Source organism: Cuculus canorus, chromosome 8 (assembly GCF_017976375.1).
Source record: "Cuculus canorus isolate bCucCan1 chromosome 8, bCucCan1.pri, whole genome shotgun sequence".
NCBI classification, from domain to species: domain Eukaryota; kingdom Metazoa; phylum Chordata; class Aves; order Cuculiformes; family Cuculidae; genus Cuculus; species Cuculus canorus.
Genome location: NC_071408.1, coordinates 12,838,410 through 12,850,485, shown reverse-complemented (window position 1 = coordinate 12,850,485; position 12,076 = coordinate 12,838,410). Strand labels below are relative to the sequence as shown.

Genomic DNA, 12,076 nt, shown 5'->3' with positions numbered 1-12,076 from the left:
TTGAGACTGAAAGGCAAAGCTGTGGGATAGAAATGGGCAGGCACAGAGTGCTGAGGCTCCTTATCTTTTACAATATGTTTGTTTAATACAAAGTAGTCTGCTGAGATTGTTTTGCGGCGTAGAATAATCGTTGTGTGCTGACTAATGGGAGACAGCAAGCTGTTAAAGAGCGTCAATTAGCCATAGAGGAGGAGGTTATTGACTGTTTTCACAAGTGTTCAGATTGTAAATAGTAAATAATATTACTTGAAGGTAACCCTCAGAGAATCTTTAGCTGTTGAAATTCACAAACCGCAACAAGTTGTGTTTGTGGACATAGATATGGGTCTGCAGCTTACCAGGAAGAACAGTGCAGAAAAGAACCTGAGCTAGCTTTCCAGCTCCAGGTTGTCTGGTACAAAGTAAGTAGTGCTTTGCTAAACTTGTCGTATTTCCTATTCATTATTTTGAAATTTTCCCCTGTTAAATTTATCTAAATTTGTCCCAGGCAATATTGGTCCTCTTTACAGAAGATGGCATGTGCAGTGCTCTTCTGCTAGTTGGACATCAGAATTTGTTATACTCCTGCTTCCCTGAATGCTTGGCTGTAAGGATGTTATCCTTGTCCTTACTGGAGCTCCTGCTTCTGTGTAGTCATTGCTGTTCCCACTGTTGCTATGAGTTAGAATTCAGTGCGCTTAGTGCTGAAAAGAGCATGCTCTTCCATCATGTGCTTTGCAGAATAGATCGTACTCCAATTTTGGCTGGTGGAGAGTATGAAAACGTATGTTTCATTAGGAATACTTTTATACTGTCCTGCTTGTATTCTGCCCAAGTTTAATGTGAAAAATAAATAACATTTTTTGTTCTCTGTTTGCTGTGTGATTTTGTTCTTTGTAAGTAATGGGAATTTTTCCCATTCCAGTGTTAAATTCAGTTTGTGCAAACATCACTTTCCATTTATTCATTGGCAGTGGGGACACCAGACAACATTGAATTTATTTTTTCAGTTTTGTTTGCTCTCAAGTGGGATTAGAGAATGGGACCTCAGATATTTGTTTACCCAACAGCAAGAGATGTCCTGGGATTCATTGTGGATTATAGATAAACAGGGAGTCTTAGTTCTGGGAGAAGGGTGATATACGCTTCTCTTGGCTACAGCACTCTATCAAGTGCCTTAATCAACAGTGATCTCCTTTAACAGATGGTTCTGCATTGATAAAGCCTTTAATGTGTTAGGAAAAATACAGAGAAATGTACTAATTTTCCGATTTGATTGATTTTGTTAATCTTTTTTGAGCGGGGGTGGAGTTGCAGGAGAATAACACATCAGAAGACTATGGAGAGGATTAATTGCTTGGCTGCAAAACTGATGAAGATGTTCTGATGAAAAATGTGGGGTAATTGAGTGAAGCCCCAATGCTTCAGTAAGGAAATTTAACTGTGACTGCAGCCCTCACGCCTGCAGTTTTTCACGCTTGCAAGAGAACATTGTCTGGTCCCCTATATATCATAAGCATCTGGATTTCAGACGTGAAACCTCCCTACTGGTCTATGGAAAAAATCCCTTTGGCTGCAGATATAGCAGTTTGACCCTGAGCACTTGTAGCTTGGCAGTGGCAAAGGCAAGGGAGGCTTTGCTGCTTTAGAACCGTTGTCTTTGAGGCTGGTGACTGATCTCTGATGCTTCAGAGAGATGCCTGCCTTTACAGGGAACTTTTCAAAGCCCCAATACATGAGGCTCCACTATCTTGATGCAGATCTGCAGATTTAAAATCCTAAAGAGTTGTTCAGCTTTACCTGTGGTCGGGGAAGGGAGTGGTGTTGGGGCTTCCCTCGCCCGTCGCAGAGTGGTTGCAGAGCAGCTTCAAGGCTAGAAGGAGGTATCATTAGCACTGAGTCTGACCTGAGCTGAGCTTTGGCCAAAGGATTTATTCCTGGAGCAGCAATGAAGCATTTAATGGTTCATTATTCTCACAGTAGGAAACAATGTCTTATTTTGAAGCTGAATATCTAACTCAAATTTTCACCTATTTGATCATCTTATGGCTTTTTCAGCTATCTGGCCTCTCACCACTTTCTTTTCCACTTTCTTTTAGGATCTAAACCAAGTTATTTGTCTCCATGAATGGCATAGTTTGAGCTCTTGGAGTTTCATACCGTAATGCTTGTTTTCTGGTCTGTGAAGGGTGACCTGCCTTTAAATCCTACTCTCTGTTTCCCTCTGGTTTTTTTAAGCATGAACTCCAGAACCACACTCTTTCTGGGAGAGCTCAGGGATTTGTGCAGGTTGCAGAGGCAGCATCATTCTCTGAAACTTTGCTGCTTTTTGGCTGTGCTGATTTAGCTACTTGTTACCGTATCAGAAACAGAAAACACCATTGGACCAAGAACTGTTTCACTGAAGGCCTTAGTGGCCTTAGTACCTCTTCTTGTGGATGTTTCCCCACTGACAACTACATTTTGAGTCACTAAATTCATGTTTAATCCACTAGTAAAATTGGCAAAGCAGTTGCCATCTTGCAAGTTCTTAAAATCATTTTATTGGAGAACATTAAATTAAATGCTTTGGAGAAATCCCAGCTTATACAATTGCTTTTATCATCCTGACTGTGATTCTGTCACCAGAAAAGCTTTGCATTATTGGGCCTGTCTTCAGTGAAAGTGTGCTGCCTGGCACTCAGTTTAGTCTTAGCCTCTACTTCTTTGTCTCTGCTCCATTACTTTCCTTTTTCCATTTGTTACCCTATAATGAGAATTGATAATTGAGGAATTTCTAGCTTTTTAGCATTGCCAAGTATAGAAAGCATTTGCAAACTAAATTAATACTGTTAGTCATGAGGCAATTAATGTTATGATGACATGATTGCCTAAAGCACAACAGTGATGAAGGTCAGTTTGCTGGGTCTCCACTTTTTCTCTGTGTGTTTTGTTCTGAAGTCAAACTGCCCACTATTCAGTAAAAGATGCGTGTAGAGCTCTTGTGTTTTAGTCATTAGTGGAGGGGCTGGTAGACTGTGAATCTGCAGACAAATGACTACAGGCAGCTTTTTGGTCACTGGGGCTACTATCTGACAGAAAGCACATGTGACCTTAGTTCAGTTTTCACTGCTACGCACTTAGGTGTACCCTCACAGCTGGCTTGCTTCTCTTTGACACCTCCTAGTCCAACCATGACATGATGTGTTGTTTCCTGGCAGGAGGATTTTTTTCACAGAAATCTCCTATACTGGCTTTTTTCCCCCTCTTTTTTTCTTCTCCCTACAGGTGAAAACAAGAGAGGAAGAACTACAGAAGGAGGAGTTCTCTGCCACTGCTAGAAAGATGCAGGAAAGTGTTGAACTAAAACTGCTAGATTTTACATACCTTTGTGCTCCCCAAAAAACTAAAAAGCATGGTTTGTGCAGACTGGTGTTCAGGAGCAAACGTCCTGCTAGCAAAATGGGCGTCAGTGAGTCTGTAGCCAAGGAGGCTGTTCCAGCTGTCACTGCTACAGAGGTGATCAGAGAACTGCAGATGAAAGAGGCCAGCCTGGAGAGAGAGCTGAAGCAGCTGCAGGAAGAGTGCAGGCAGAGGCTGGATGAAATTGCAGAAGGGTTGGATGGAGTGATTTGTATCTCCCCTTGAAGAGATAAAGCTGGGCTGAGAAGAGCAAAGGTATAGACTGACTTGATCAAAAAACATTATGCAGTTTGGCATGGGGGAGTGCGAGGTGAGAAACCAAATGTGATTTCTAATTTTTAAGCCTTGGAATCATAATGTGTTACTGCTTCTTGACTTGCGCTGGGGCCATAACCTTGGTGGTTCTGTCTGCAGCCCTTTTATTGCTAAACTTGCCAATTAAATGCTGCAGCAGGCCTTAGTGAGAGTGTGTGTAAATCTTCCTTTTGTCTTTTGGATTTCTAGTTCTTCTGCCAAGCACTGGGCTCTTTTACAGTGTTCAGCTGCTAGGCACAGCATATATTGATGCTGCACATTGAAGTACTAATAGCGTTCAGTGGTTTCCAGCAAATGGAAGAGTTCATTATTCAGAAAAATGCAGATATTACAGAACATGCAAAGTACCAAGGCTTAGAGAGATTGGAAATGTTTGAGAAAGTGTGTTGTTCTAATTCAGCTGGTTTGCATGTTTGTGGCAGCTATAAATGCAGTCACCATAAGGAAAACCAAATGCCTAATAATAAATAAAGGAGCGCATTGATTTCATCTATTAGCGTCGTGCGCTTGGGATAACTGGGTTCTCAAAGAGAACAAACCAGAAACTCATTGCACCAAGTTATGAGTTACAATGAGGTAACTTATGGATCTGCTATGGGAAGTCTGTAACATAGAAATATGACCTCTGCTTCCAAGCTTGAGGAATATCCAAGCTCTGTCTCTAGAGGCTACTTCCCCTGGAACAAGCGTATGTTTTTCACTTGGCATTCATTTCCTACCCATTTCTGTTTTGCTTTCACCAAGGAATATTTTTATATCCTAGTTGTGCACTTTCAAGAATAAATAATTTTTAAAAAAAAAAAAACAGTTTGCTTTTCATCTGTCAATTGCTATGAGCAATGGGCTTTCCTCCATCTGGATTTCTGTCTGCTACCTCAGCTCCATAGTGTTGCTGATTACCAGCTGCTCTGGCCTCACTCAGCAGCCAAAAGTGAGGAGCCATTAAGGATCTTTTCCAGGCATTAGTATGGTTGCTATTTTGCAGGTAGACCATGTGCAGGTGGGAGTGGGTGGACCAGTGGTGTAGCATCTTCTGCTACACCAACTAAATGTCAGATGCTTGCAGACCCTGCTCACCTACACCACCCTTTTCTTGCAGTTCTCTTGCAGTTTTTTCAGAAGTGAGAGGCAATGGAAACAGCAGTGGAGAGCCACACAGGGAGGGCCGGTATGCCCTGATTTCACCCAACTGAGCACAGCATTGCTGGTAAGCCAGGAGTATACAAGCTCAGGTTAATATGGGCCAAGTTTCAGACAGCTTTTCATCTGTGTGGCCCTAGCGGCTTGTCCAAGGACCAAGTTTAAAGCAAGGCTGGTGAAAAGTATCTCTATACGTGCAGGGTACCAAGCACTGAACTGTTTAAAGTTGGTATAGCTTTGGAGAGTGTTGGCTCCAGGGCTACTGAAATTCAGTGTGTGAGAGGACTTGTTCAGACACAAGTTTCACAGAAAATTATTCATGAACAGGAAAGAAACAGTATATCTTAGAACTAACAAGAGTGGCAGCACCAGTCTCTCTCTGAGCATTTTATATCCTCCTTCAGCTTTTAAACAAGGGAATTTTCATACTGCATCACATTTATGTTTAAAATATTGCCCTCAAAAGATCCTTAGTTCTTCTGTGAGTTTCAGCAGAGAAGAGTGGGCATATATTCTTGAGCATGGCAAGACCACTCAGATTTAAGTGCAGTCTAGCTTGTGTCTTGCTTTGGTTTATCAAGGTTGGCCTAATACATACTAGAGTGTATTATGCTGCTGTCCACTTAAACTGCTGGGATGACTCATTTCCTAGTACCAAACATTTGTTACCACACAGTGCAGGGTGCTTTAATATTCATCCAAGGAATCCTCTTTCAGCAGAGACCACAGCTAGCAGCACCTTTCCTCTGCTTGGCCCTGATTTTTCTCTCTGGTGGAATGCAAAAATGACAGCACTCAGTATATCTGTGTATGTGTGTGTGTGTGTGATGTATAGAAGTGCCTACAGTGAGTGACAGACGGCTGAACTTACCACAAGGCACAAATTGCTGTACCAAGGTGGCCATATAGGGAAGCTGTCAGCAGAGATGCTGGGGGGTTGGAGCTGGAGCTGCTTGTCCTGGCATGTACATCAAGAAGGGCTATAGCTGAAAGCAGCTTAAAGGAAGATTGCTTTTCCATCCATGGTGCTGCGCTGGTGTTTGGCACTTTGGACACCTCATGCAAAGAGCATAGGCAAGGATAGTTTCTGTTTTCTGGCACTGACTTCCTGCTCCCTTTTGTTTAGCCAGCTTAGCAGTTTAAACCAGAGCAGATATTCCATGGTCCTCTTTGAAGGTGTCTTGAGCTGGTAGTGGTTTTAAAACAAATACTTGCAGCGTCTTCTTTCCTTTGCCTCTCTTCTGAGCACCAGTCCAGAGAGCATGAAACAGGAGGTACTGTAAGGGCTCACATGCACCAAAGTCTGGAGGGCATTTTCCTGTGAAAGCTGCCTTTCAAAATCACAGTACCTCTGCAGGAGCTGGACACAAAGGGAGTGAGCTGTGTTCATGCCTCAGTGACGCATCACAGCTTTGCTTTTGAGAGGCATATCAGTGCCTCTGAAATACAGATGCTTTCCAATCTTTGTGAGCTTGGCATCAACTATCCCTCCAGTACTGCTGAGAGATGCTGTAAGATAAACACCACTTAAAAGGCTAAGAAAATCATCCTGGGATTAACACCAGCTGCAATGAGGGCAAAAAAGTGAACTGGGTGACTGCAGTCACTCTTAATGGGATATAACCTAGGAACAAATAGATGTTTGTTATCTCATACTATCACTATGGCATTTGAAATGTTTTCCTGAAATTGTTTAGGCTGACTGTTCCCACCACAATAGCCCACTGGTTTTAAAGGCTGCAATGAACTTCTTGGTCACCAGGGCTTGGCCTTGTATCAGCAGTTGAAGGTGGGGGAATGACTGCCCTGGGACACACGTGGCAACCAGAGACCAAATGACTGCTTGGTCTCTGGCAGACACTGCGACAGGCAGAAGGTGACTCAAGCGGTACATTTTCTCCATGGGTTCAAGTATGCTCAGTAAAAGCTAAGTATTGGTTCACAGAAATTGGAGAGTGTTGTAAACAACCCACTACAAACTGAATGGTAAGATAGAAGCTATTAAGTGGCTTGTCCTTTGCCATATCATCATATGGTTGTCCATTGCCTTGTGAAAGCAGGAATCTGCCCTAAGGTTATTGATGGAGTTGAACAGAAAAGGGTAGGTATTGGACAGAGAAGCTGGTAGACAGTGAGCTGCACATTGTGGTGATACTGCTCTCACATCTGAAATAGGTAGCAGAGTTCACTTTGTTTTGTTTTTTTTTAAAGAGGCTACAGTGGATGTTCTCCCTGTTGGTGCATCCTTAAGGGAGTTAGTTTAGTTTGTGCTTGAATCCAGGGTTTCTAAACAATCTCAGGAAGAGAGTAGCATATTAGAGGTGATGGCCGATGCTGGAAAAGCAGGAAACTAGGGTTAAATCAGCACCTACCAGAGAAGAGATGCTGCTCAGATGGGGTACATCTGATAAGGGTCAGGCAGTAAAGAGCTGTCCCTGATGTTCACCTGGCCCAAAGCCTGTCCATGGGAAGACCCCATAGTGGCTAATGCTCCTTGCAGGGCTGGGAGCACCTGGTCTTTTGCTCCATGCTCTGGTAATGCTTCACTGAAGACAGGCTGAGTTACTGCTGCAGTGTTTCAGCCACACTCTCTGGTGATGGATTACTTTCAAGCATTGCCTTGAGAAGCTTTTAAAGTCCTTGTATGTGTGTCGTTTCTGGTGGGCCAGCATGGAGGTGTTCATAGAATAGCACAGTTTAACCACTTTCTTTGATGTAACTGGTACTTGCTTTCCAAACATTTTACTGGGAAAATGGATTTGGCCATAAATACTTACTTGGCTTATAACTCTGGCTCACACTATGCAGCTAGAAATATTCCTCCCCAAATAATTGAGAGTCAGCCAGCTTGCAGTCAAAACAGGACATTTACTTTGCAAAATGCAAGTGAGGCATCTGCAGTCACTGCTCCTGACAATGTTGCACCTGCTGGTACATGAGGGCTGCAACCTATATTTAAAAATAAGAGCTGCTTGGAGTAGTGATTTCCAGCCTAGAGTGTTTTGGGTTTCCTGTGTGTCCTCCACCAGCTCCTGTGGGAGGACAAGCTGATAGCAGCTGCTGTGAGTGTGTGTGTGACAGCTGTGTGTGTGGCAGCATGGTGGGAGTTAACACGTTGATGATTGCACTCCTTCTCCTCAGCCCCTCAGCCACTTGCAGCGGGAGCCTCAGTCTTTCACCCTTCGCCTCCTGGAGCCAACAGCTTGTGTGAAGCAGTCTGCCAGCACCTGCTGCTCCTCCAGCTCAAGTCCTTGTGGCTGGCATCCTGTCCTTTCCAGACTAGGAAGCTCCTTGTCCTCCTAGCTCCTTTGTACATGCCTGGAATCCCAGCTGCCGTGCCGTGCCCAGAGTACTATACTTATCCCTATTCAAGAGGTTCTGTTCCCGAATTCTCTGAAACCAGTACAAGGAAAACAGAGCCCAAGGGGACTATGCAAGCATCCAGTCTTGTGCAGTGCAAGCTCCAGGTCCAGGCTGGCGATGCCCGTCCCAGCCCCAGCTTCTGTCTCTAATGAGCTTTGTGCCTATGAATGGGCTCTGCCTGTCTTGCACTGTTATCTCATAGCAACAGCATAGTCATGCCACTGCTAAGCCAAGGTGTTCTACCAGCTGGGTACCTTCCCTGTTAACTGTGTGACTTATCTCTCCCCTCCCCTGAAGCTGCTGAAGAAGGCTCTTTGTGAAGCCACAAGGTGGAGAGGAGGTAGATGGAGGTCTAATGGCCATTCCACCTCAGCAGCCACATCAAAGCCCACGTGTGCAGCAAGAATGAGTTGGGGAGAATGAGCTAGCCATTATGTCTCCATCACTCGTTTGCCTGTCAGGATGACTAAACTGGCCTCTGGTCACACACACCTCCCACCGCTCCCCCCACCCCACATATCAATGCAGGTATGCAGACTTCCACCGTAGCCACAGAACAAAGAATCAGAGATGATCCTGAAAACAGAAGTATTACTAAGATTTATGAATAGAAACCAATATATGTTGTACTCGGATGACTTATGGATATGGAAACCATGAGTTTTGGTTGTTGGAAATGGCTTGATGTATGACCCTGGAGTTTTTTTGATCCATCCCTACACATTGGTGGAGGTTGCACCAATGGCAAGGGGGCAAAAGCAACCCACCATGTCCCTTACTAGCAGCATCACTGGCCAAAGGTAAAGAAGTTAAGGAGCTGGGCTGACTCATACCCCAGATGTTATCACTCCAGCAGGGACTATAAGAGAATGAGAGGAACGGGTCATAATTGGAGCTCCCTCTCAGCTGGTCTGAGACCCCCACCGATGTCAACGTAACATCATGGATCTAATCCCTCTGAGCACCGGACCATCTGCAATAACTTCACCTGTAGCAACCTTGTGGAAACATCTAAAAACATTATCACTGAACCCTGGACAGGTCTTATAGTCCCTCACAAACCCTTATAGGATACTAATATTGGTCTAGACTTAAGCTTATACTCTTGACTTAGAATTGTAACATTGTAGGTAATAAATCAAATGTTTAAATGCAGTTCTGGGTCCTACTCTGTCTCCCTTGCTTGTGACACCGTGCCACCTTATTTCCCAGCGTGAATCTTCAGGTCTGCTTCCAGTCCTTCTGGTTTGCTTTCTTCTGCAGGGCTGGAAAGCCCTGTACTTACCAAGGAATATTTCTCATGCAGGTCCATCTAAACATTGAATGTGAATAAAGGGTGCGGAAGCACTTTGCATGACTGTTAAGTAAGGCAGGTTACCCAAGCATGAGCTTTCCTTGCCCTTTGGCTCTCATTTGTTTCACCCTTTTAAAGCAGGTAGCAGAGGGCTGGTCTCCCATCAGCCCTGCAGAACTCTCCTGTGGGTGTTTGTGCAAACCCCTGCAGTTCCTGGGGTCTGAAATTGGCAGTGGAGAGGGTGGGCAGAGGCAAGGCCCCAGCAGCCAGCCTGGTCGCAGGGCAGGGGGCAGCTGGTCTGGGAGGGAGCGGTGCTGTCTTGGAGGCTCATGCTTTGATTTAGCATCAGGTACATCTAAGAAATGTTTGAGCACTAGCTTTCTAGCCTGGCTGACTGTCTGAAAGACCAGCAAACAAGGAATTTGCTAGAGTAGCTGTCAAAGCAGGCTCAGAGCCGCTACTATTTCTCTCCTTCTCCCATCTGACCTTATTAAAGCAGCCTGGTTGTTTTTAAAGATGCCTCCTCTGCCTTGCAGCAGCCCACAGCTGCCCTGGAGGGAGCGGAGTGGCAAAACCTCTTGAAGAACTGAGTGGCTCAATGGAGCAAGGCTGAAATGCTGTGAGGGAGCAGGATGCGGGAGATGAGCCTGTGTGGCAGGACCATGCCTACCCTTGGGCTTGTCTTGCAGGAATCACCAAATGCACTTCATGTTAGGAATACAAATCCAAAGTGGTATTTGTTGCTATTCTGACTGCTCAGTGGGCAGAATCTTCTCCAGCACTTCGGGGTCAAGTAAAGGATTTTGCTTAATCATGGCTGCCTTTTGTCTTCCACGTGGGATTTGCAGCTTCCCTGGTCCATATGCTGCTAGTGGCAGGGCTGCACTAGCAGCCAGGTCTCAGGAGGATGCAGGGCATCAGGAATCTGGCCATGGGAAGAGTACAGGCAGAGTTTTTCTCAGAGTGCTTTTACATGAAGGCTCCCTGTTGAACTGGGTTGGTCATGGAATATAGCAGGGGAGTCTCCCAGCCCCCTGTTATCTGGCTGCTGTGGCCTCCTTGCATCCCTTGCTGGGGAGGAATGAAAGGCAGGTGAAAGCCTGCATGTATTCTCTAAACGCAGTGATCGCTGCCTCTTGCACTGGCCCAGCCCCACCACTTGACAGTGTCAGGCCCCTGTAATGACTCCGTTTCTCCAGCTTGCACCAGTAATGCCGTAAAATGCCTGCTCCTGCCACGGGCTTAGTAGGAAGGTGGAAGAAGGCTTATGCTGACTGTCAGCTCTGACACGCAGTTCATCCCGTGTTTGGCAGAAGACAGTTTGTCACTCCTGGAACAGGATTAGCCACTGATCAGAGCTGGAATGAGGGAGTCCCTGGATGAGGTGTGGGAAGAGTCTGTACTTAAGAAGTGTGGATGAGCCAGGAGCCTGGGGAAGTTCACTCTGTGAAAATGTTTCACAGGCCTGAGATGTGATATTAATTCATTCTCATCCTCTAAGTAAATAAGCTTTCTGATAAGCTTTTTTTAAAGGATTTTTCTTGCTTATGCTGATTAATAGTAAAAACATTAATATGTATTTTATAGTGCTAACCATCTGCAAGGAGACTATGCACAACCCTTGATTAGCACCAGCTTTCATGGCACTGACATAGCATCTCTTCTCTTTACAAACCCTTTTTAAAAATGAAAATACACTGTAAAGCCCACAGCTGAGGGTCTGGGCTGTCTGCAGGGTGGGGCAGGCATCCGGGCCAAGGCTGTGTGCTCATCCTGCTGCCTGCTGGGTATCACCATGGAGGCTGGGGCAGCATGGCCAGGCTGTGCCGTGCACGATGGCATCCCCTATTAATCTCCAGCTCCTTATGGTTTCAGGGCATGCATTTATTTCAGGGTCTTATAGGTTTCCACTTGTATTCTCCCTTTTTCATTGCCACCCTCTCAAGGCCAAGACCAGCAACAAAAGCCATCATAACCATAAAGCTCAATTGCAAGTTATTTACTTGGCATTGTTGCATCTGCCAAACGATTATATTAATTTTGTCTCTCAATGAATGAAATATTCTGCTGATTAGCCACAGGGGCAGCATTTGTTCTTGAAGCAGCCTTTAATATCATGCTATAATTCATATCACTAAGTCTAGAAGAGCTTTTCATTGACACACTCAGGGTCTGCAGCTCCATTGTGTGGCCACGGCTGGGCCAGGAGACAGTGGCTCAAGGCGGTGATGGCCACAAACCAGCATTACTGTGGAAGATCAGACAGCTGTGATTTGGGCTGTAAGAGCTCTGGGGAGAAAAGAGGGCTGCAGAATGGGAAAGTCAGGACTGCAGCAGGGAGGAATGGCTGCCGTCCCCATGAGGGTGCCGGGGGACATGCTGCTGCTGCTGCCTTCACAGCATCCCCAACAGCAATGGGGATGGGGACAGGCTTTCTGCAAAAGCATGCCTCTGCCCATGAGCCATGGCCACGCTCCATCCTCTGCGGCTGGCAGAGATAGAAAGGGAGTGATTTATGGTCTCACTGCTCAGTGGGGTATGCCTGCCTGTATTTAATTGTGTTTGGAGATGATGGAGAATTTA

At 45.3% G+C, this 12,076-nt stretch overlaps 1 protein-coding gene across 5 annotated transcripts in view; it reads left to right on the top strand.

Annotated features, from left to right (window-relative positions):
* Positions 1 to 12,076, top strand: part of TEDC1 (tubulin epsilon and delta complex 1) — a 103,141-nt gene that overhangs the window by 76,803 nt on the left and 14,262 nt on the right. For 2 of the 5 annotated variants that reach the window (XM_054072537.1, XM_054072535.1), the window contains exon 7: positions 3,247 to 6,967. The exons of 1 other annotated variant lie outside the window; for it this stretch is intronic. In XM_054072537.1, coding sequence (XP_053928512.1) covers positions 3,247 to 3,606 — 360 coding nt within the window. In that variant the 3' untranslated portion in view covers positions 3,607 to 6,967. Of the gene's footprint in view, positions 1 to 3,246; positions 6,968 to 12,076 lie in introns of those variants that run through there. 2 more of the 5 variants (XM_054072534.1, XM_054072533.1) reach the window with 1 other exon arrangement.